General features: G+C 41.2%; 1 protein-coding gene across 1 annotated transcript in view; it reads left to right on the forward strand.

The window, feature by feature from the left end:
• Positions 1-26,511, forward strand: part of TMEM108 (transmembrane protein 108) — a 371,053-nt gene that overhangs the window by 156,229 nt on the left and 188,313 nt on the right. The window contains 1 exon segment of the mRNA XM_078151592.1: positions 16,992-17,077. Coding sequence (XP_078007718.1) covers positions 17,038-17,077 — 40 coding nt within the window. The 5' untranslated portion in view covers positions 16,992-17,037.

Genomic DNA, 26,511 nt, shown 5'->3' on the forward strand with positions numbered 1-26,511 from the left:
GAAGAGGAAGTTTCACTGAGGTTAGAAAAGACAGAAGTCAGCTGTAGGGTGGATAGAAAAGCTGAGAAGTCCTAAGGGGGAAGCTACAGGACTAAGGACAAGTCTTTGGAGTATTTCAGATGTATGTAGTATCCACATCACGGGGGTGGCCTACCGAAACTGGGAAAAGGGCAGTAGCTCTAAGAGTTAAAGAAGTGATTTGGGGTTCCTTCTAGCAAGGATGGGGATAGGGCTGCATTGTCTAGTGGTGAGGGGGAAGGGACATGGTGAGGAAAGTAGGGAGGCAGGGGAAAGTGGAGTCCCCCTGGATGCCAGGTCTGACTAGGACCTCCTAGAAGCCCCTTTTGGTGTCTGGCACAGCCTGTTGGCAGAGGGACTCATTTATTCTGAGGGCAACCCTTTCATAGACCTGTGAGCCTGAGAAACATCCACAGACATCATCAAATGGGATGGGGTTCTTCTTCGTCCACATCAGCAAACCTGTGAAATTGAGTCCTATGGGTATTAATGTATCTCCATTTTACAGATTAGGAAACTGAGGTTCATTTACATTAAATGACTTATCATGGTCACACATCTAATAAGTATCAGAGGTGAGATTCAAATCCAAGTCTACCCTAACTCTGCTCCATCCATGATACCACAAATGTATAGTGGCAGGTTCAAGAGACAGATTTTTATTTCTTTTAAGAATCTGCATGAGCCTCCAGCCTGATTTCTTCTAGGTTCTTCTCAATCCTTTCTGGGCCTAGGCTTCTGGCTTAAGAGTAATTTGCATGGCAGTGGAATGCTGCAGGTGTAACTTACCTTTAAATGTTTGCTGTCATTGTTAAATGTTTCAGGTTCTGGGTGAAAGGTTTATTTGAAAGTAGCCATTCTAGGATTTAATCGTTTAAACCAATCTTCCCCATATGTGTGTTTAGAATTTCAATTCATTGTGTTGTCTAGTTCTCGGTCGTCATGTCTGGCCGTGATGGGAACAAGAAATACATGATGATGTATTCTATGGCTTCTCTCCCTCGCCACTCTCTCCTCGAACAAAGCCCATATTTCAGGCTTGTGTCTAGATTTTCTGGATAATGTATATTCAGTATAATAGTAATAGGACATTGCAGGGGCCATCTGCAGTCATCCTGATCCATATCTTGTTACTGGACCAGATGGCTCCGGAGGAGAAAGGGAGACTGGTGACTTTGCACAACGCTTCCTCACTTAAATCCAATTCACTTGCATGTCATGGCATCACCTTCCTGATGTCATGGGCTTCTTCGAGAATGAGGACAAAGAACAATAACAACAATAGGACATTAAGTAAGGCTATGGCAACTGAGTAACATTTTAGGTATACCATTACACCGCCAGTCCATAACACAAGGTGAAGAATATAAAGTCAATTCTTATATCCCATTTTGACCTAAAGAATTTTAAACACTTTCTTCTTTAATAAGCTTACAGATGCCCTAGAATTTCACCATTTGTGTGCAAGATGAAAACCAGAGAAGAATCATAAAATATTAGAGCTGGAAAAGCTGCCAGATTCCAGTGCTGTAAAGATGAAGAAACTGAGGTTTGGCAGCTTTAAAAGTCATTACATAAGACTCCCAAACTGTCTGTGTGACTTTGGACAAGTCACTTGAGTTGAGTGAATTAGTGAGTGAGTGAGTTAAGTGAATGAAAAGCATTTATGAGCTTATGATGTGCTGATCTACTGCAAACTGTATTGCAGAGAGTGTACCTCCAATGGACTGACCACATTGTTCAAATGCCAAATGTATGCTTGCCTAAAAGACTGTTTTACTGAGAACACACATGAGGCAGGTGCTCACATGTTGGTCAGAAGTGATACAAAAACACGCTCAAGATTTCTCTGAAGAACTGTGGAATTGATTGCATGACATGAGAGGCACTGGCCCAGGACTGGCCCAGTATGGCATGCCCACATCAAAGAAGGCACTGTGCTCTATGAGCAAAGCAGAATTGAGTTAGCTCAAAAGAAATGTGAGATGCACAGATTTAGAGAATTCATCCCAAATGTTCACATGGGCTATTTGTACCCAACCTGTGGGAGAGCCTTCTGAGCTCCTATTGGTCTGATTAGCCATAGTCGGACGCACTGTAACTTGAATGTAGCATAGTGATGTCATTTTGGTCCTCTTTGAGCGTTATATATTAAGCCCACAGAGACAAATACAAAAGCTAGACTGCCCCTCCCATCAAGAAGCTTACATTCTGAAGGGTGGGAACAATGCATATTGGGAAATAGTAGCAAGGGGAGGGTGTTTTGTTTGGGGAAGTCACAAAAAATGTTGAGTAGAGCCTTTGGGGAGCTGATTGAAATGTTCCTCTAGTAGCTTTGTAGGTATTGATTTGATTACAGTTCATAGATAGGAGGAAGAGGAGGAGAGAAGATAGAGGCAAGGGAGGGCAGTGAGGCAGATGGGAAGAAATTGGCAAGCTGGAATGTAAGGGGTAGCAGAGCTGGCTAGTGGCCAAGTGATGCTCATCAAACAGGAAAGTTTACCCCCTCCCCAAGTAGATGTTCCAGACCTCATTAGCTTCAGCCCCTTAGGGCATGATCTTTAGCAGTAATGAGTAAGAGAGAGGGTACAGCTGCCCTTCACCTCCCTGGGTCTCAGTTTCCCCCTTTGTAAAAAGGAGGAACTTGGTCAGCTTGGTCAGCTCTAAATCCACGAGACTAGGAAACTAGTTTGTAGCAGAGAGCCAGGACTCAAACCTAGGTCTCCTGATCACAACAGAGAACCACTGAAACGGTAATAATATCTGGTATTAACATTGCCCTTTAAAGTTTTTATGTTCATTACGTGCATTAAGTAAGTGCTCTTTGCAAGATGCCCATGCTGCCTCCTTGCACAGTAATCACCAGCACTTCAAAGTGCTTTGTCAGATACAGAACACTACATAGACGTAGGTGATTTATTGATTTATTTAGACAAGTTTTCATTTTCTGGGGAGCTTGTTTTCACAAAGGCACATCTATGAAATGAGGATTAGAAATTGAATACTCTCCTGTGGGTTCAAGTGCCGCTGTTGGGCCCCTAACAGGTGTCATTACCCTATTTGATGCACTTACTAGTGGTTCAGAGATTTTTGACCTTGTTGGTTTCAGGACCTTTTCTCTAGCATTTATGAGCCAGAAACAGTGGGGTGTCTTGTTTTGTGTTGTGTTGTCCCCCCCACCCTCTTCGAGGATCGGCATTCTGCTGGTGTGTTAGCCCTTCAGCTCTAGGCAGACAGGATCCCAGAGCCAGCAGGCATTTCAGCCAGGATTTTGGACAGCTTCAAATTAATTGGTTAAGATGTTGTGGATTTAAAAATTCTTCCTTGAAACAATGATACCTAGTCAGTAGATCTTGACTTCTTACCTGGTAGGTTCTTAAGTCCAGAGCTCATTGCTGTCATCCACTTATTCAGAAACATTCATTGGAGCCCAGCAGCATACTGAATTATTTTTACATCAGAGGTGTCCAACTCTCCAAACCAAGTTACATTATAATTGGGAATTATTCAACAAAATAAATAAAAATATGATACAGCACAGATAATGCTAATATGTGGTTTTCTAAGTCAATATGTGGACAGCAGGGATCTTTATGTAGAGTTTTATGACCCTGGGTTTCTATTTGAGTTTGATCCCCCTGGTGTTATGTACAAGGGGGTAATGTAGGGAAAAGGATTCTGGATTTGGTACTGGGAAAAAGTAGGCTCAAATCTCAGTTCTGCCACTTGTTACTTATGTGATACTTTAATCTCTCCCAGATTCAGTTTCCCCATTTCCAGAAATGAAGGCATTGATAAATTTGAAAGTCTAATGTATTCTTTCTATAGCTAAGTGCCAAATAATCAGGATGGTAGGGTTTAGAGGTAGGTGGAAAAGAACTTAGGATCTAAAACTAGAGTGGGAAGAACACAAGATTTGGAGCCAGAAGGACTTGGGTTCTCTGCTACTTATTACCGATATGACCTTGTAGAAAGAACACTGGCTTTGGCTGGAGTCAAGAGAACCTGGGTCACGTCTCTGAGCCTTACCACCCGAGTGCCTTTGAACAAGTCACTTCTCATCCCTGGGCCTGGGTTTCCTCCACTATAAAATGGGAGGATTAGACTAGATGACCTCTAAGGTCCCTTTTACTCATAAGAAGTAGGGACACAGGGAGTAAAGTGAGCAAATCCAGATAAACAGTTTATGGAAAAATATTGTAAAAAGAAATAGCTGTGAAGGATGTGGGAAGCCGAGAATACTCAAGCACTTCCATTTTGTCTGTAGTTCCTCTCCTTTGTCTCTAACCCTGTTTGTATTGCAGCCCTCACCCTTGCTTTCATCCTTCCTTACTACTGAAACAGTGAGTATCTGGAACAATCCTATCTATTAGGGCAGTGTTATGAGAAACCACTAACCCAAACAATTGCCTTTCCTCTTACCCCCCAATCTTATCCCTAAGCCCCCAGTAATAAGCACTGTCCAATCAAGAGATGCAATTTACCTCTCAGCTAATGGAAACCTATACAGGTTATGGCTTTATGTAAGTTTGAATTAAGCAAATTTAAAAGAATTCTAAAAGAAATCCACCTTCCAAAAAAAAATACAAACAAAAAAACCCCACCCATGTTAACTTTTAGAGTATTGCATTCTCTCTCCCTTCCTGCCACTCTGCTCAGTGTTTCATGGCCTCCCACTTCTCACACTTCCATTAAAAAAAGAAAATATACCTTAAAAAACATCCCTTCAAGTAGAAGCTGAAGAATAAGTGGGGAGAGCCCCACCAGTGCCAGGATGGGGGCTTGGCTTGAGACCTCCTACCCAGAGAGAGGAAACCTTGGCCTCGCTCCCCTCACCTGCTGGAGTATCTAGCCCTTGCTTCTTTATTTTCCCTCTGTGCTTGGGTGCCATGCCTCTGACCTCAGCCCCCGTGTGTTACACCTGCTCTCCTGTCTGTGTCCATGTCTGGCCTACTTATGTGCCCCACTCCCCTTCTCTTTGGGGACCCTGGCTCCACAGGTTCCTCCTTCTGCTCTTGCTTCTTGGTCCCCCAGTCCCCATATGTCTTTGAACCCTGTGACAGCCTCTTCCTTCCATGGGTGAGCAGCCCCCTTCCTGCCTCCCTCCTTCCCTCCCTTCCCTCACATCCCAGGAGCAAATTTACATAAGTAAAAATCAATTGACAAAGAGGTTTGAGGAATGGTCCACTTAAGTAAAGTAATAACTGTCTGTATAAGCTTTGTTCTTTTGTTCCTTCTGGGAGTCTCTGATTATACATGTGGTGGTGGGGGGGGTTTTTTGGTAAACCCTAGTTGGTTCCTAAATTTCTGGTTCTGGTTCTGGTTCTGTTCCTGGTTTGGACAGTTTTACCCACAAGGACTTAAGAACTACATGGCTAATATGGAAATCTGTTTTGCTTGGTTATACATATTTGTAATGGTTTTGTTTTTCTTGCCTTCTCAATGAGTAAGGGAAGGGCAGGTGGAAAGGAAAGAATTTAGAACTGAAGATATAAATAATTTTTTAAAAATGGACTTAAGAACATTTATCAATGAGTCACTGACCATAATTCCAGAGAATCAGTGATGATGCGTGCCATCCATCTCCTAACAGAGAGGTGATGGATTCAAGTTGCAGATTTAGACTATATTTTTGGATGTAACCAATGTAGGAATTTATTTTTCTTGACTTGGCATATTTGTTACAGAGAGGTTCTTTTTTTTAATAGCTGGGGGTAAGAGATCAAGGAAAGTAGAAAAGGACCTAAACAAACAAAAATATTTATAGCAGCTATTTTTCGAGGACAAGGAATTAGAAACTGAGGGGTACTCATCAGTTGAGGAATGGCTGAACAACTTACGGTATGTAGAAATGCTGAAGGGAAGGTAATGATTTCAGAGAAACCTGGGAAGACATGTATGAACTGATTCAGAGTAAAGAGAGAAGAACCAGGAGAACACTTCTGTAGTCAAACAATAGTATTGTAAAGACAGCCAACCTTGAAAATCTTAGGAATGCTGATCAACATATTAGTGGACCATGCTTCTAGAGGACTCATGATGAAACAATCTACCCACTTCTTGATAGATAATGGACTCAGTATAAAGACTGAGACTTTTTTTGGACACGACCATCGTGGGAATGTGTTTGTTTTGACTGTCTGTGTTTGTGACAGATTTTTTCCCTTGTTTTCTCAATGCAGGGATGGAAAGTCAGAGGGAGAAAAGGTAGATGTTTAGGGCGGAAATATAATTCAACAAAGGAAAAATTGTCTGAAAAGATGAGAGAGAGAGAGAGAGAGAGAGAGAGAGAGAGAGAGAGAGAGAGAGAGAGAGAGAGAGAGAGAGAGAGAGAGAGAGAATAAATGCTTCTTTATTGAAAAAAATTGAAAATATGGGTATAGGGAGATGGATTAGATGACTCTAAATTCTATTTCAACTTCTATTCTCTGGCTCCAAACTTTCTTTTTTAACCTTATATTTTGCTGCTTCTCTAAACTTTCCCTTCACATCAAATTGGACACCTCTATCCTTCCCAAATACATCTTGCACTTCCTATCAGCTTGTATTTGCTTATAGAATTCCAGGCACTCAGAATGCCTTTATCTTCCATCTTGACTGTCCTTCAAGGCATAAATCAAATGCCATTTCCTTTGTAAACCTGATCTACTCCCTACCCAGAGAGATTCTCTCTCCTCTCTGAATGATAGTAGTACCCAGGATCGATATCTCTCTCTCTATCTCTCTCTCTCTCTCTCTCTCTCTCTCTCTCTCTCTCTCTCTCCTCTCTCTCCTCTCTCCCTCTCCCTCACTCCCTCCCTTCTCTCTCTCTCTCTCTCTTTTCTTTTCTCTTCTCCCACTTCCCACTTACTATAGAAGTTTAGCTTCTTGATACCGAGTCCTGTGCCTTATTCACATTGCCATCCACCACAGTGGCTCATAAATGGTAATTGTTAAGTGAACATCTTGAATGAATGTGAATGCCCAAAGTGCCAACCAAGTGTGGTGGTACATACCTATCCTCCCAACTAATGTGGAGGCTGAGGCTGGCAGATCTCTTCAGCTGAGGAGTTCTGTGTTACAATGGGATATGCCACTTAGGCATTAATGTCAAGCCCCTAGGAGCATGTGCCCCTATTTTGACTAGTGATGGGCAGACTGGCCCAGATCAGAAATGGATCAGGTCAAAGCTCCTGTGCTGGTCAGAGTAAGATGTGAGTAGCCTGTGAGTAATCCCTGGACTTCCAGCCTTGGAAAGATAGGGAGATCTGTCTTTAATAGAATGAATGGCCAAAATGGTCATGTTCTCACATAATTCTGTCTTACTTGCCAGGATTCCTAGTGGATCATAGAATCATAGGACTTAGGGCTGGACAGAAGTTTTGAGATCATCTTTTCCACTTCCCCCCTTTTACAGGTGGGAAAACTGAGATCCAGGGAGTCCAAGTAACTTAACCAAGGACATATAACTAGTAAACAACAAAGCTAGAATTCAAATCCATGTTCTTTAATTTTGTATGCTTGCGCGCTCGCTCTCTCTCTCTCTCTCTCTCTCTCTCTCTCTCTCTCTCTCTCTCTCTCTCTCTCTCTCTCTCTCTCTCTGTCTCTCTCTCTCTCTCTCTCTCTCTCTCTCTCTCCCTCTCCCTCTCCCTCTCCTTCTCCCTCTCCCTCTTTCTCCCTCTCTCCCCCTCCATTAGGAGCATAGTATATGAGAGGATCTTCCATTGCCCCCCTTGGGAATTTCACCAAGCCACACCTTTTGTCTCCAATTTCAGGGATTTAACTGTCATCATCTCCCTACCAAGTCATTTCAAGGTTCCGGGAGAAGGCGAAAAGCCTCCCAAAAAGTTGGGTCTTCCTGTGTTAGAGGTTTGTGACATTTTACCCCTGAGTCAGTCCCCAAGCCTATGCACAATCTCCTGCCATCTGTTCCCTTCCTTCCTAGTGTCTCAGGTCTTCGATTTCTAATTGACATGTACAACATGGGACCATATGTGGCAGCACTTTGCCTTTGCCTAGGTCCTTTCTTTGAGGGATCTGAATTTACTCCACCGACACCATCTCCTTAATCATCCTGACATTCCCATGAGCTAAGTGGCAGGTACAAGTATGAAGTTGATTAAAGAAAGACGAAGATGAGAAATACCTTGTGTTGCTTAAAGCTTGCTTGAATGTACAAGTTTAGATCTAAATATTTGAACGACTTTGACTCATTTCCCCTTGTTTTAAATATAACTCACAATTTGTGGCTTAGCTTTGTCGTCACACATGTAGAATCTCTGAAAAGCCAGTTTTAATAAAGAGAGCCAAAGTGTAACTAGGACAGAGCAACCTAGCCATAGAGCACTATACTTAGAGGGCTCAGAAATAATATAATTTAAATTATATTATTATTATAATATAAATATTAATTATTATAAAAATTATATAAAAATAAATTAAAATAATAGTTTTAAGAGGTTGACCAGTGTTTCAGTCTGTTGTGTTTACACAGTACCCCAGCAAAGCTCCTCCTTATCTTGCCTTAACCTGCCATTCCCTGCCCCTGCGGCGTCCCCAGCAGTAAGAGTCACAGGGTCTCTATCTCCTCTCTTCTACTGAACTTGCCCTGATTAGTTGTCTCATTTTCAAATCATGAATTGCAAACTTAATTTGAGGATGTCTTTTGTGCTGTTTGATCCAGTTACCTGAACTGCTACTCAGGCTCTGAAAGGGTACATGAAACTAAGTATTTTACTACCACTTTGCTTTAGTCTCGGGTCACAAGAAGGAAGACTTTCTATGTCTGTGAGCTGTGTGACCTTAAACAAGTCATGTTACCTTGCTGAACTTCAGTGTCTCCATCTACAATGTTCCTTCATTCATCTTGTCCTGCCCAATCACATGTGGTAAGAGATCTTAGTGGTGGGGTATCAGCCAGAACCATGAAGGGAACCCTCATTCTGGAGGATGGACAGTAGAGTGAAGATCAGGTAATCATAGATGTCAAACTCAAAGGAATTTAGAGATCTCTAGTATAACTTCCTCATTTTACTAAAGAGAAAACTAGATCCTGAGAGGGAAGTGACTTGTACAAGGTCACAAGGCACCAAGTGGCAGAGGTGAGATTCCAACTCAGGTCCTGTGACTACAGGTTCATCAGTCTTTCCACTTCATCACCCCCTTCTGTTCCCCTTCTGGCTTCCATTACTTCCTTTAAGACTCGCCTCAAATCTCACCTTCTTCAAGAAGCCTATCCTGGTCCAACTCCTCCTAGTGCCTTCCTTCTGAGCTTAGCTGCCATTGACATGTGTACAGCTTGTAGGTACGTAATGCACTCCACTATTGGGCTGTGAGGTCTCAGAGTTCAGGAAGCACGTTTTTACCTTTCTTTCTATCCCTAGCACTTTGCATAATGTTTGGTCCATAGTAAGTGCTTAATGAATGCTTATTGACTTAATTGACCCATTACCTTTCATTGATAACTAATCAGAAGTTCCCCTAGTCCTATTAAATATAATAAGAAGTTAAGAATTTTACTTCTCATCACCTAGCAAGTTAAGTGTCCAAACTGGGATCTGCCTCTCTATAAACTTCCGGCAATGGTTCCCAGTTTTCCCTCTGGGGTCATTCAAAACAAGAATAATTATTACCATTACCAGTATAGCTAACATGTATATAGACAGGCACTGTCCCAAGCTATTATGTTCCCATCTCCACCTGAGTTTTTTTCTCTAAGCTGTCTCCTTTCCTTCAACCAGTCTTCATCTCTTATGATCTCAGGGCTCCTCAAAATCCCAGCCACCCTCATGTGAATAGTCTCCAGCTTGTCAATGTTTTTTCTAAAATATGGCACCTAGAACTCAATGCATTACTTCAGGTCTGGACTGACCAGAACAAACTACAGAAGGCACTGTCACCTCCTGAGTCTGAAATCTATTTCCATTCATCCTGAGATCTTGTTTGCTTGTCTCATGGCTATACCTCTCTCAGCTCCTAGTGAGCTTGCTGTGATCCACTAAAACCTCTAGGGTTTTTTTTCCACATTAACTTTTATCTAACCCATCCAATTGTAAGACTTTACATTTATCCCCATTAGAATTCATCTTATTGGCTTCATCTCATGATTTTAGCCTGCTGAGATCTTTTTGGATTCTGACACTGTCTTCCAATACATTAGCTATCCTACCTTCATCCGAGTCATTGACAAAAGTGCTATACAGCATTCTGGGGTCAGAGGAACTATATCATTTGACTCATTTCTCCTGTAGCTTCAAGCTTTGTAGAGCGTTATGTGATGTTCAGTAAATCTTGGAACACTATGAGCTGTTAGTAGTGCAGAGATTATCCCTCTTGGTGTGACAGCTGGCCTTTAATCTTGACTTTCCAGGTGTCTGGGGCCCATCCTATATTCTAACCTTTTCTTCTTTTGTGCTATAGAGTTACCCATTCCATTTTCATTCCTTTCCAGCTATCTATTCACATCAGCATAATCTGCCTGCCCTAGTGGGGCTGCTGAACTTCTGAGCAAAATCCATTATATGACAGACTTTGAAGATTAAACCAGAACCATGAGTTGAAATTGATTCACACCAGCCAGCAATTTTGGAAGCTGTATACTTTTTCTCCCTAGTCCTTTGTCTTAAGATGGGGAAAAAGAAAGAAAAAGACCTCATATATGCGGTTGAATTTGAAAGATTCAAACTGTGGCTTGCTCCAGAGCTTTGAAATGCTGTAACATTTTGCATTTCCAAAGCCCTTTCAAGGGAGCTAAAGGTCAGTCACAAGGTTAAAGCAACCTGATAGAGTTTTGCGGACTTCATATGACCTAAGAAATCAACACATTTTTCAGGACAACTGTCCTGGTACCAGAAAGCAATATACCTTCCTATGAGTTCCTGAATCCAGTTTCAGAAGATGTTTTTCAGGCATTGTTTAAAAAAAAAAGGAGAAGAAAGGGGAAAATAAAAAGAAAAGTAAGGAGAAGAATGAATTTTCTGTGGACCAGAAATTATCTTTTTCATAAGCACTTCAGGCACCATGATGAAGCATCCCCGTCTCATATTTGGCATCCAGGCAATATCATTTAATCCCTTGACCTCACTGTTCAGTGTTTAACATTAGAACCATAAAAAGGGAGGATTTTAGACAGATTCCTTGGCTAGTACAAGCTCCTTCCTGTCTCCTTGAATGAGATAAATGATCTTAATACGCTTACATGCCATAAGAAGCAGCCTTGAATTCTTGTAACAAGCACAGACCATCATTGATTGTCGTTCTATTTATAGCCAGTTGCTGACTTCAGGACCCGGGATAGCGGGATGCCACACTACAGACAAATGCAAATAAGGTCCAGCAGGAAGTCAGGAGCCCATGAAATGGCCATCCCAGGGCCCAGCGGTATTCGCCAGTAATTAGTACACCCAACACCAATTTCTTTTTAGTAGAGGAGCAGAGTTTCTCCTTTGTTAGAAATTCTGCTTTTTCTAGTGGCCCTGTCGACCTCCTTTTATACTGTTGGAAAACCAATCAGATTAGGAAATGAGGAGAGGAGGGAGTAGTGGAAAGTAGCTGTGCTGGAGGTGACTTTTGCTTTTGCAGACCATAGGGACCCCCACCTGAGACAATTTGGTCATTGCCTATCATAGGTTCCAGTGCCCTTTGCTCAGGTGGTCAGAACTTAGCAGCAGGAGGTCAAGACCTTGATTTTCATTGAATGTTCCCCAGGGCTGAAGAGGTCCAAGAAGCCAAAGATCTTAATGAACATGAAGGTTATGAACTGGGATACCCCCAATGCATTTGAATAATAACACAATGCTCTATGAATATTTTCCTTTTCTTTTCTCCTTTTTTCTTTTGTCATCTTCTCTTTCCTTTTTCTCTTTTTCCTTTCTTTTCCTTCATTTTTTTGTTTTGCTGAACCTGTGATTTCATTGGTATAAAGAGGTCCTAGTGAAAGGCCTCCTTCTATGGCTACAGAAGAGTCTCACCCATTCTATAATGTTCTTAGAGAATTGTCTGGGACACTGAAAAGTAAAGTGACTAGGCCAGGGTCACACAGCCAATATGGGTCAGAAGGATGGCTTGAACCCAGGCTCCTAGTTTCTGTGCACTATGTGTGTTATCACCCTGCCTTTCATGACCAAAAGTATGAGAAAACCAATATTTTTTACACATTTCTTGTGTTCAAGTCTCAGTTCCATCACTTTATGACCTGAGGTAAGTAATTTCACCTCTATGGTCTCAGTTTCCTCATCACAAATGAGGGAATTGGATGAAATTAATTAAGTTCCTTAACATTCTATGATTCTGGGTACATCAGGAGTACAGGTAAATGTCTGTATGGGGGAAGGGTAAAGACAGATGCTCAATTCATTGAATTACTGCCTAAGACCCCTCCAAAGTTTCCAGTGGTGAGGAGGTGCCTGGATAATAGAGTCCATTCCATCCTTTTTTCTGCTTTGCAAGAAACCTTCGCCTTCCCCAGTTTTCCAATGGGGCTGGGGACACAGTTGTCATGGAAATCTCTGTTCCATGGCCAGATGAGTAACTAGTTCTCCCTATCCAGAAAACATGGGATTTTTGGAGGGGGAAAACAGTAGTTTGAGTGGAGGGAAAAGAAATATTTTGAAAGGGCTATTCTTTTTAGGCAAGGGAAATCAGGATGCTGATGTGGAAGTGTGTCTCTTAACCTCCTAGAGTGCTGTGGATAATAACAGAGGTACTTCCTTTGTATAGCCTAGTCAATAGGCCTGCCAGTCCTTTGGGACTTCCCAAGCAGAAGACAAACATGCTTCCTGCCTTCATTCACGTGGGTATTTGATCAGCAGAGAGGAGCTGTTTGTTGGTTTGTGTTCAAGAGCTCTTAAATAAATCGCTGGGGAAAATGCCGCTCTTTGGCAAATGCAGTGCGTTGCAGGGAGGGCAGTGATTGCTTTATACAGGTGTCTGACAGCATTTGGTGAGAGGCTGTGTGACTGTGTTCTGGAATGAGAAGTGAGCCAGGAGGCAGCATACTGCAGGAGCAAGATGTTTGATAGGGGCTAGGTCACTCCTCCTTCCTGGTCTTTAGTCAGTAAACATTTATGAAATGCCTACTATGTGCCAGGCACTATGCTGAGTACTGGGGATACAAAGATAGTTCCTGCCCTCAAGTAGCTCATGGTCTAATGAGGGAGACAACATGCCAACAACTATGAACAAATTAGCTCTCTACAGAATAAATTCATTAACTGTAAAATGGATAGGTTGAACCAAATAGCCTCGAAGAACTCTTCCATTTCATGATTGGAGCTCTTTCATTTTCCTTTTCTTCTGCCCTCCCCCCAATTTCCCCTTACTCGAGTTACAATGGTCATTTCACTCCCAGATGTCCTAGTGAAAAGCATAAATTCAGATTTGGAAGAGGACTCAGGAGATTAACTTATCCATTATCCTTGTCTTCAAGAAGGTAAGATACATTATATAGATGAGGAAACAGGCCTAAAGGGGACATATATCAAATAGTTCTTTCCAGAACTGAAACCCAGGTTTTGTTCCTAAAATCCCAAAGGTTGATACTGATGGCCTCCATACACACTTGAAGCTGGGGAAAGAATTTGATGCTGTTGATAACATCTTGGCAACAAGTGTGACACTGATTACAGATATTTTTGGTGGAGTTGTGGGAAGGTGTTCATGCTGAGTCATGATTTGCTTCATAGACTCATAGAGTAATTCCTTTGATTCAATAAACATTGGCTAATTCAGTTTAGTCAGTGTTTATTAAGCCTGTAAGAGGCAGTGGGGTGCTTTGGAACCAGGAGGAACTGGGGTCCAGTCCTTCCTCTCACACATAATGATGTGGCAAGCTACTTCAACTTTCAGTGGCCCCATACCACTTTTCTAAACTGGAACTGTCAAACTCAAATAGAAAGAGATCCCTGCTTTTTGTGTTTTGTCTTAGAAAATCCCAAATTCACCTCATCTGTGGTGTATTTTAATTTATTGATTCAAGCTGTGGCTGGGGTGGGGGGGAAGAGTGTGAGTTGGACATCTCTGTAATGTAGACTAGAAGATGCAGAATAGTGGCTAATTAGCATTATTATAGGACACTTGACAGAAGTTGTCTAGACCTTTAAAGTTACTGGCTCTGGATCCAGCCACCATGCCACACACACAAGATGTCATTTAATGGCTTTCTGAAGAAAATAACCATGATTCCCTTTCTCCTTTAGTTTACAGCATCCTATATTTATATGTAGAGGATACCTTTAAGGTGCAAAGTTTGCTAATTTTACAAATGAGGAAACTGAGACTCAGAAAGGGGAAAGGACTCATCTGAGTTCATAGCTAATGAATGATGGAGCCAGACCTTCCACCTAAATCATAGGAGCACACATTCTAATGAAGAAAGACAAGCTGAGAAGGCCCCAGGTACCAACTTCATAGCCTTCTCACTGAGTCATAAAACTGATGTGCTCTTTTCAAATTGATTTGAAAAAGCAAAGCAGAGGGATCAACTATTCTTCACTTTTCCCTGACATTTGACTCTCTCTCACTCAGACATATAGGGCCATTAGATTGAAGAGTATTCCATCCGAGGAACTCCAGTGTGTAGGATTGTCCCAGAAGAGGTATGGAATAAATATTCTTTTGATTTAATAGGAAATGGAGTTCCAGGAGGTTTGCTTTTCTTAGTGTCTGGCCTGATCATTTTCATCCCACTTGGAGGGAAGATGCTTTCCACTGTGCTGACAATTAGCAAAAACACCTCATCTGCTCTCCTATTCCTGAAGTTGGTCAGTGTTTTTGTTATCACCTAATCCCCCTCCTCCTTCATTCAGCTTTTTGGATTGTACTGTGACTGCTATACTTTATTAAAGACTCAGGCCAGATGTGAGTTATTGTTTATGGAGTTATACTAATACTATGCATCCTCTGGGGAGAATAGTCAGTAGCCTGACCTTTTATCAATCTTCGTTCTCCTTAATCATTCTGCAGAAATTGATGCCTTTGACCACCCCCTCCTTTTTGAGAATCAACACTGGCTTCCATGGTGACCCTCCACTGGCTCTTCAACCAGTATGAGTTCTAATTCTCAGTCTTTGCTGGTTCATCTTCCTCTTCTTGATCCCTAAGTGTGGGTAATCCCCAAAGCTCTGTCCTTACAATGCAGATTTTCTTCCTCTTTATACTCTCTCTCCTGCTCAGCCACTCCTGTGGCTTCACTTATTATTTCTATGCAGATAATGTCCAAATCTGAATACAATGTACTGACCCTTGATGTCTACTCTCCTGTTTCCCATCATTTGCCTCAAACTTAAACTAAGCATGTGAAAAACTGAAACCATTGCCTTCCCCAAAACCTAACCCTCCTCCCAACTTCCTTGTTTGCATTCATGGTACCATTATCCCCTCTTAGTAACCCAAACTACAAACCTCAGATATCTTTGACTCTTCCCTCTAACACACTCACCGTGTCAGTCAATTTCCAGGGCTCACCTTGGTAATGTCTCATATCTGTCTCCTTCTTTCTGTTTATAATGCCACCAACTAGCTCAGGAAGTAATTAACTCTCACTTAAACCACCCAGATAGCCTCCTGACTGATCTCCCAGACCCCAAGCTCTTTCTCTAATATGTCCTTTACAGAACCACCTACATAATCTTCGTAAAGCACAAGGCTGACCACAGTCACTAACTTGCTCAAAAATATTCAGTGGCTCCCCACTGGCCTATAAGAAAAGAAAAAAAACCCTCCTCAGCCTGGCATTTAAATCTCTCCATTCTCTGGCTCTGTCCTAACTCTCCAGCCTTATTTCATTCCACTCTCATTTAAGCATTGTACATTGAAGTCAAAGTAGCTTACCAGCCATTGTTTGATTTTATCCTTCCTCCTCTGGCTACATACATTCACAAGTCTGTTCTCCAATCCTAGAATGCCCTTCATTCACATCTTTGTGGGTCTGAAATCCTCTTCTTTCAAACCCCAGCTTAGGTACTACCTCTTCACTGAAGCCTGGTCCCAGCTGAAAACCCTTAATCCTTTCCCAAACTTCTTACTGCCCACTGTCTGGACTTCTTGTTTGTCATAGTTATCTTTGTATCATATGATTTGTACTTGCCTCACTGCTTCCTTCCCACCCCCATTTCAGAATGTAGGCTTCTAGAGGGCATGGTCCCTTACCTTTGTTTCCCCAGTGCTTAATACAATGTCTTATACCTTTATTGTTGTTCAGTCATTTCAGTCCTGTCTGACTCTTTGTGGCCCCATTTTGGGTTTTCATGGCAAAGATACTGCAGTCATTTGTCATTTCCTTCTCCAGCTCACTTTACAGATAGGAAACTGAGGCAAACAGGGTAAAGTGATTTGTCCAGAGTCACACAGCTCATTAAGTGTCTTTGCCAAGAAAACCCCAAATGGAGCTGATTGTTCAATTTTTATGAAACTTCTAATTTGTCCACTGCCTGATTTCTGCCCAATTTTTGCCATGCCCTCTTCCTGTTGTATTATTTGAAGCAGAAGTTGCTTCCTTGGGATCATAGATATGGAGCCATAAGGGGCTTAAATGGTGAATGGAGCATTCGTGGGTTCAACCATTCATCCAGAATTACACATGGACACACATAGTATTAAGAACATTTTGTTTGGAGGGGGCAGGGATTGGAGAGTATGTAAAAAGAACTTTCTTTGTCTTCTATTTCTGACCTAAGGAATTCAAACAAGTTGTCAGGAAAGCCTTCCAAAGCTCTGAAGCCAGATCTTTACTCTTTCTTTCTGGTTGGAATTTCCCTTGGGAGATGCACAGTTTGAGAATTTGATTGATGGCTGTGTTCCAAATGAACTATTTGTGGTTCACCCATTCCCAGGACCCCTTTCTGGAGTGATAATATTGAGGGTGCTTTGAAATGGTCCATTACAATCATGGTGGACATTAGTGGAACTATTTCTGAACAGCTGGATTGGATTATGTTCCCTGAAGGGAAAAGAATGATTTCATTCTCATGATAAATTTTCTTCTCTCCTTCTCCCAGACAGAATCATGAATAAACTGGAGGACAAGCAGGACCAGATGATACCATGAAGAGAAGTTTACAGGTCCTCTATTGCCAACTGTTTAGTAAGTAGAGTCTCTGTTTCCTCTTGCCTCTAATATGGCAGCATTATCATTGTCTGCTGAGCTCCAGCTGTGTATGCATCTCTAGATAGCATCTGCAAGAAAGCCTGGGATTGGTCAGAGAGATGGACACAGTGAATTATCCCTCTGTTCATTGATCTGTATGTTGAATAGAATCCTGATTTTCTATTACCTGAATATGAACCACTGTTCAATGTTAACTAATTGTCATATGAGTTATGAATGATATAGTTCCTTCAGAGAATTAGATGTTGAAAGGGCAAATGTTTCTGTGTTACTGGGTAGAATAGAAAGGTCTTCCATTCCAGCAAAGTTACATGCACTCTTTGGTTGGTAGGAGTCAAGATTGGGAATATGCCACTAAATGACTGTTGCCTTTACAGGTGTTTGAGCTCACATTTGAGTGGGAAAGTACAGCATCTAGCAGACTGGTGGTTATGAGACTATTCCTCAATAGCCCAGTCTTTCTACCCATTTACTCTTTCTCCATGATATTTTGCTGACCTTGCTCTATACAGAAGCTTTGTGTTCGTGGCCTTTTCACTAAGATTCTATTTTCTTGCCTAGTCCACTGTCACTCCTGGACCTTTCACCTTTGTGAATTTCAGACTTTTGATCTCAGGGCTGCTATTTTATTAGATGTCTGTAGCTGGACATAATGCTTGGACTGCTGCCCTACCTCCTAAGCTGATCATTTTCCTCCCACCCTGTTAATCACTCTGATGGATAGAAGCAACTGTAGTGGCACTGGATTTGTTATTCATGAATTCTTTCTTTTTTGTTGTGATTGGCAAATTGAAACTGTTTTAGCCCTAGCTTTGCTCTCTCAAAGTGCCATTGGATATTAGAGCTTAAGGGAAATATACATCTTGACCCTTCTAGAAACATTCTTGCTGAAGTCAATGGAAGTTCTGTCAATATTCCAGGGCTGGTTGTCTGGCTTCTGTTAACATGTGCTAAATTTGCTTTACATTTTTTTTTTGAGAAAATAAAAAGAGTTTGGAATGCAACCCACAAATCAGCCTTTTGAGTTGAGTAATTCAGGTCAGATTATAGCCTCCATATGAAGCATAACATCTCTGAATAACATATTGGCTGAATTTTTAATTGACTCATTTCTGCCACTGAATTTTAATCTCTCTAACACCATTCATGTTAGCCCATTTGAATCACAGTGGATGGGAGCCAGTTATGTGTGAGTCTTTCCTATTCCATCTCTGGGCACCATTCTGGGTTATAGTGACATTCTGGTGGGGGTGGGGGTGGCGCCTCGATTTAATTGCTCGGAGAACTCATTCTACCAATGCAGATCAATAAGGGTTGTTTTGGTGCTGGGGATATAGTGGCAAAAAAGTAATAAACCCTGCCTACAAAGAGTTTACAGCCTACTAAGGGGAGATAACATATACAAATATAGGTACATTCAAAATAGGTATAAGATAATTTTGACTAGAAAACAAGCACAGCTCAAGATGAACCTTGAAGGAAACTAAGGATTCTAGGGGTTAGCAACTGTTGGTAATTTAGAAGTTTAGAGTGTTGCCTGGGGGCACTGGGCACTTGAGCGATCCATGATCAGGTCTTCCTGATTTTGAGACTAGTTCTGCCTCCACTATTCCATGCTCTCTCTCCCGTAGTGAATTCCCAATGCTTGTATAATAGAGGAAAGGTTTTAGCCCATGGAAGAAACCTCATTAACCATAATGTCATCTCCTTTACTGACCAGGTATCTGAAAGTGTATGAATATTCACTAGGTTACACATTACTCTGTGGGTATCAATGGGACTAATAACTCCTATTTATAGAATTTTAGGTTCACAAAGCACTTTCCTCACAACGATCATGTGAACAAAGTACAAGTATTATGTACCGATTTCATAGATGAGGACTGAGGCTTAGAGACCTGAAGTCATTTGTCCACTGGGCAGGGTAGAGCCTAAAATTCTGATTTAAAATGGAGACTAGACAGTGTGGTCTAGAGTGAGGCATCAGATATGTGGCCACAGCATCTACCTGCAAAGGAACCATATTAAAATGCAATTACGAAATGTTTAACAAAATAAATAAAGATACCATACAACATAGATAATATTGACTTGTGGTTTTCTAGGCCAACATGTAGCCCTGGATGGGCTCCTTTCTATTTGAGTTGGACATTACTGATGTAGAGGAAAGCATTACTAGATTAGTCACCTAGACGACCTGCTTCTAATCTTGCCCTTGCCACTTCATAGATATGGGATGCCAGTCAGGGCTTTAGGCTAGCCCATGAGGTATGCTGGACTAGATGGTCCATAGCCTCACAGATCTAGAGCTGGAAGAAATCTTAGAGATCACTTAGTCCAAACCCCTCGTTTTTTAAAAATTGAAATTGTTTTTATCAACAAAAGTTGATGTTTTCCTTTCTCTGCTCCTCTCCATTGAAAAAAGAAAAACAAAATCCTTGTAACAAATATACATAGTTAAGCAAAGCGAACAACCACATTGGCCATCTCCAAGAAAGTCTATGCCTCCTTCTGCATCTTGTCTTTATCACCTCTGTCAGGAGATGCAAGCTCTTCATTTTATAGACCAAGAAACTGATGCCCAGGGAGAGAAATGAGAGGCCCAATGTCACATAGGTAGTAAGAATCCAAGGTGAGATTTGAAATCAAGTCCTCTAATTCAGAGCCATCGGTCTTTCCTAAGCAGCAAATGGAGCATGACACTGCCTGCAGCACCTGTTGGCTCTAGGATCCAGGGACTAGTTTGGAGTAGCTCTGTATGCCACTGCAGGAATCGTCACATGAGCCAAGCAGTGTAGAATCAGTTTGCTGTTCCATCTGTTTATTTTGCCACTCATATTCTGTCCTATATCACAAAACCCCTCATTTATAAAGTTGGCTAATCAAAACAGAGCACATGGGAAAGATAAGAGACATCTCCATGGAGACTGTCATGGGAGTTGTGGAATGGAATTGCATTTGAGCCATTCCCAGGCAGAGTTTGCACTGGCAATTCGGAATGATCCAATGAAGACCCTGTCCTTCTACTGAGCAGACAGGGATATTCATCGCAGCCACTCTAATTAACCGTTAGTCTGGTTCTCAGCCTTTCGAACTGTCAAGTCTGCATTCTGATATCTGTCTTCATCTTTCTGTTTATCATCTCTCCCACCACCCAACCTGGGGCCCTCACCCTATGCCATCTGTATTCTCGCAATAGCCTCTGCTGCATAAACATTAGCTATTATTATTATTATTATTAACCAATCTTCTCCTAGCCTTTCCTAGACAATCCATCCTCTATGATGCTGTCAAAATAATCTTCTGAAATCACAGCTGTGATTATCACCATCTGGCTCAAAAATGGTGATTTTTAAAACATTTTCCCGCAATGAATAAAGTCTAAATTCCTTTTTCTGTTATTCAAGGCCTTTTGTGGCATACTACTCACGTTCCTGATGACCTGTGTTTGTTATATGGTAATGGAAAATGAAAATTTCTTGTGAAAATTCAAGAATCATAGACTCTTAGAGATTATCTGATTCGTGTGCCTTCCAAAGCATGAATCCCCTCTGACCTTGTCATTGACAAGTAGTCATCCAGCCTGTGTTAAAAGAGCTAAATGATGAAGAAGAAAAGTGGGTGAGGGGTGCTGAATGATCAACTCACTTGTGGCAAGTAAGGGAAGATCTACCTGTTTCAAATTTATATTTAGCTTTTGTTTGGAATTGGAAAACCAGATGTAAATAAAATAGGTGAAAGCTAAGACAGAGAAGAGAAAGAAAGATAAGATCTCTCTTATGGAGAAGACATGTTACATGTATGTATTTTCGGAGATGTAATGTTATCTCAGTACTATTTCTGAAGCCCGAATCATCTCAACCAATCACCAGTGACAATGTCAGGAGAAAGCTATTCATTTTCGGGCAAAACTCCTCTCCTGGCAACAGTGGCTCTTCACCATGCCGACTGCAGCATCAGCCATAGCCCCCAACATGGAGTTAGCATAGGACAGTCATTTCAGTTGTAAACCCCAAATGCCCTTCTTGCAAAATCTACCATGTGAATGCATTAAGAATGAATATTTGCTGTCTGAATATTTGCCTTTCATTGAGGAAAAAATAATCCAGCAAAAACAATTTTAAGAAACTGAGAATTCTTTATGTCAGCATCAAACTAAAATAAGATCTTATTTATGTATATCTGTCATTAAAGGATGCTATTTAAGATGCATCCTTATGTTTAAAAATAAATTATTAAACATAAGAGTCTTAGGATCATAGATTTGGAGATGTAAATGAACTTTTGACATCATCTAGCCAATTTTATAAATGAAGAAACTGAGGCCCACAGAGTCTAAATGATTTGTCCAAGGTTGGACAGGGTAGTAAATGTCAGAAGTGGGGTTTGAATTGGGATCCTCTTTCCACTGATCCATTTAAAAGATGAAAGTACTATAAGTCACTTGGCTGGATGGGCAAAACCTTTGGATTTGTTAACATGTGGTATTTATGAGCTTCAATTAAGACAAAACATATGTCCACAATTTTGTATTATTTGTTCCAAGCACATATTTATGTATGGAGTTAGATGTATTTGCACAGAGAGATGTGGAAATGACCTTCTCTCATGAGGTTCTGAGAACACCCTCTTCTTGTATGGACAGCCTCTCTTTGTCTCCAGGGCAAGTTGTCATTTAAATCCTACATCCTATGCTGAGATCCATGCACTGAATGTAAGGTGATATATGTATGTACTGTAATTGAAATTTCATGTTGGAATGAGATCCCAGGATAAAAGAAAATAACAGAGAAGTTGTCAAGAAAAATCTGCAGGCTCCAGGCTGTGGTCTATTTGGTGGGATTTTGTCTTGAAAAAGGATAGTGAGCCATGAGTTCTACAGTAGAAACTATTTTTTGCCATTCAGGGGGATCAAATGAGTTATTAGGTAGAGTGCTTTGCAAACCTGAAAGTGATATATAAATGTTAGTTGTTATTATCATCATCATCATCATCATCACCACCACCACCACCTCCACCACCATCATCATCATCATCATCATCCTCTTCCTCTTCATCATCACCACCACTACCACCACCATCATCATCAGCCTCCTCCTCATTATCATCATCATCATCATCACCACCACCACCACTGTTGTCATTGTCATCATCATCATCATCATTGTCATCATCTCCCCAGGGTTAGTCAGTCAGCAAGCATTTAAGTGCTAACAGACATCAGGCACTGTGCTAAGCACTGGCGATACAAAGAAGGTTTGGTCCCTGACCTCAAGATGTCCATATTCTAATGAGAAAGACCGCATTCAAATAACTGTGTACATACAAGATAGATTCATTATGAGTAGAAGTTGTTGTTATTGTTGGTTTCAGAGAGAAGGCACTAAATTGGGCGGGGAGGGGATGGGAGGAAAGACCTGTTACAGAAGGTGGAATGTGAGCTGATTCTAAGAACAGTCAGGAAACCACTATGCAGAGGTGCGAAGGGAGAACATTCCAGGCATGGCGGACAACTGGGTGTGTATGCTTAGTCAGGAAAGGGGGTGTCCTCAACGCTGAGCTCTGGTTTCTTATGGATGTGACTAGGACATCAGTCACTGATGACATGTGGCAAACAATGCAAGTCATTGTACTAGTTGTTGAGGTGGATTTAATTAAAAAAGAAAAAAGATAACTAAGACAAAGGTTCCTGTTCAAGGACCTTATGGTGTCATTGGGAATATAAATTAAAGCAAAGTAGTTTGAAATGTGCATCAAAATCTGCCAGGAGCTAGCATCTGTCCTTGTTTCTTTCCACCTGAGCATTAGTCCATCCATACTCTGGCCCCAGTTTTGGCCCTGAGCAAAGAACATGTCATTATAAACGTAATAGCTGAGATATGTTTCTTAAAGATAGATATTCTTAATCTCTTTGTGTTATGGCCTCCTTTGGCAGGCTGGTAAAGCCTGTGTGCCCCATCTGAGAACAATGTTTTGAAATGCATAAAATGATAATAATAATAATAACACGTATATTGTTGTTGTGCTGTGTTCAGTCATTTCAGTCATGTCTATCTCTTCATGACCTAATTTGGGGTTTCCTTGGTGAAGACACTGGAGTGGTTTGCCATTTCCTTCTCCAGGTCATTTTACAGATGAGGAAACTGAGGCAAACAGGATGAAGTGACTTGTCTAGAGTCACACAGCTAGTAAGTGCCTGAGGCCAGATTTGCTGGACACTCTACTAAGTGCTTTACAATTATTATCCCTTTTGATTCTCATAACAACCAGGGGAGGAAGATGCTATTATCATCTCCATTTTACAGATGAAGAAACTGAAGCAGACAGAAGTTAAGTGACTTGCCCAGGGTCATACAGCTAGTATGAGGATGGATTTGAACTCAGGTCTTCCTGCCTCCAGGTCCTGTCTCTATCCACTAAATCACCTAGTTGCCAATTACTTTGAAATATATTTATCAAAATATCAAAAGAAAAAAAACCCCACCAACTTCACAGCCCCCAGATTAAGAAACTCTGCTTTAAGGTTTACCGACCCTTTCTTGAGAGGAGGGGCTATTTTTTCCCTTTGTCTCCCCATTGCCTAACACTAGGCACACAATGGTGGTGCTTAACAGGTGCTTGTGGATTGATTGAATTATGGGAAGCTCTTTATATATTTTATCTTTATATTTCATCTTATTTTGTATTTTTATTCACCATCACAATGAGGTTTCTTTTTTTCAGGATAACCAGGATTTCACTGACATAAAGAATTCTTAGTGAGGAGATCCCCTTTTTCAAAGCCTTCTGTTCTGTATCTAAGAAGTTAAATGACTTGTTCAGGGTCACACAGTTAATAGGTGTTAGAGACAGGCCTGGAAGCCAGGTCTTTCCTGGTCCCAAAGAGCATTCTTCCCTCAAGCACATACTGCCCCTTAATTACGGAATCTAAGACTTTGAGCATCAAGGTCGTTTTTGCTGTTGGTTCCTTGGACCTGTCACCCGGTTCTGGTGTCTCTGTGCCTGGGCTCTGCCTCTGTTGACTGATCTCTGTCTGTCTGGGTGCTGCCTCTGTTTGGCCCCTCTCTCTGTGCTTGGGCTATGTTGTTGCTGACCATTCTCTCTCTATCTGCACTATGCTCTTGTCTGATCTCTTTGTGCCTTGGCTCTGCTCCCCTTTACCTTCTCTCTGTGTGTCTGGGTTCTAGAGCCCGGTTTACTGACATTCAGGAGTGTTGGCCCCCTATCACCCAGGTTCTCAGAGTGGATGTGCCTGATCTCCTGGATGCTGGTTTGCCTTCCTCCTTAGAGTCCTGCTCTCTCCTCAGTGACACTTGAACTCCCACACCTGGAGCCCTACTTTCTCATTTGGATTTATGACTTTTTTAAGCTCTTCCTTTTACCAGCTGATTTCCTGACCATGACACATTGTTGTCTAGACACAATATGCATTCACCTTGTCTAGTCTGTCTGGATATTTAGTCCATTGAGCCCTAGTCTATTGCTGCCTTAAGAACCAGGTGACCCAAACATTCTAAGGATTTGAAGAAAGGGGCTCTTTAAAGAATGATGTTTTCTGCTTCTACCATTATTTACCAAAAACCTAAATTTTCTTTGATTAAAAAAAAATCTCATCACAACATAGCTACATAGATTTGAGACTAGAAAACCTAGTTATCACTCTACTTGTATTGGAGCATTTTCCAATTTGTTTGACCTTTTACTTCAATATTCATAGCTGAACATTATTTGGCACTAATTACTTAAACAGAAAGTGTACAGAGGACCTCTTCTCAAAGGAAATAACTTCCTATCCTCTCTTCCCTGCCCCCTCCTCTTTTCCCTCCATACTATAGCAATTCTTTTAACAGAGTGGCCTCCAATATCTTGTGTCAACATATCTACTTTGTACCAAGGACAATGAGGCCTTTCTTTCTCTCTTCTTGCCTCATTTTTTTTGTATTTGCCATTATAGTACCTAACAATAACGATTTCTTATCCCATCTCTCCTATGAGATTCCTATTACATCCCATCGCAGACCACTCTGTAACTGTCTTTAAAAACAAAATGAAAATAACTGAAAATGTTCTTTTATGTCCATATTTATTCAGATTGTTGAGGAAAAAAAAAAGAGATTTGGCCCCTTTAAGAAAAAAGTTGGCTTGAGCAGAGGCAAAATGTAGCAAGGCTTAAATAAGCAGTGATAAGGGAAAAGTGAATTAGCTAAAGAAAGTAACCATGGAAGTCTAGTTGTCCTCTCTTTCTTTTTTCTTTTTTTCCCTGGAAAACTATCAAGGGGTCTTAAAGATTTGATCTCTCCTTCACATTTTTCACATCTCTCACATCTCTCCTTCACATAGTTTCTTAGCTGAAAAAACCTCTACAAACCCCAGAATCTCCATAAGAAACTATAAAGAGAAATGACATGTGAAAAAAGTATTTAATGCCTGCCTTCTCTGATAAGCCAAGAAAAATAATTAAAGGTTTTTTGCCATCCAGAAGGAGAAGAGTTAGAGGTAAGGAGGAGTAGGAAGAGGAGGAGAAATGGCATGTTCTGAGACTGAGCCAGTGTTCTGAAGCCCAAAGCATTGCTGGAGGAGGAGGAGTCATAATAGTAGTTATAGTAGTGGCAGTAGTAGTAGCAGCAGCAGCAGTAGCAGTAGTAGTAGTAGTAGTAGTAGTAGCAGCAGCAGTAGTAGTAGTAGTGGTGGTAGTAGTAGTATAGTAGCATAGTAGTAATAGTATAGTATAGGAGGAATAGGAGCAGAAGCAGCAATAACATATATAGCACTTAAAGGTTGGCAAAGAATTTTCATATATTGCCTAATTTGATCATCGTAACAACTCCATGCATGTTGTTATTATCTGTATTTTACATATAGGAAAACTGAGGCTGAGAGAGGGTAAGTGACTTGGTCATGCTCACACAGCTTATAAGTGTCTGAGGCAGCATTTGAATTCTGGTCTTTTTGATTTCATGTCCATAATTTTATCCATCATGCCACCTAGCCTCTGTAATATGAGCTGTGGAGATTTCCAAGTCAAGGAGGAGTGAGGTTGAGTTCTACTTACAACTGGGAAGTAAACCCATCACTTAGTAGTGATTGAATACCTAAGTGTTTATAATTCTTTAAATCTTGTTTCATTTTTTATCCCATGCCTCCTGTTAGATGCGTGCCATCTGCTGCTTCCTTCTTCAGTGAGAGATGTAAAATCAGGGGAAAGGAGCTCCATAAGTAGGATCAGCCATGTCTGGGGGATAAAGATGAGAAAATGTGCTCAGTCCCATTCAAGTCTCAACTCAGAGACCTGCCTTTCCCAGTATTTCCAGGTTCTTCAAGGCAGGAAGAGAGAAAGGAGGAGGAAGAGGAGAAGGACCTGGAGGAAATGGCAGGGGAGGAAGAGGAAAACTTACTTAACACTTTAAGAT

This window comes from Phascolarctos cinereus, unplaced genomic scaffold (genome assembly GCF_003287225.1).
Source record: "Phascolarctos cinereus isolate Bilbo 61053 unplaced genomic scaffold, phaCin_HiC Scaffold_1;HRSCAF=81, whole genome shotgun sequence".
NCBI lineage: Eukaryota > Metazoa > Chordata > Mammalia > Diprotodontia > Phascolarctidae > Phascolarctos > Phascolarctos cinereus.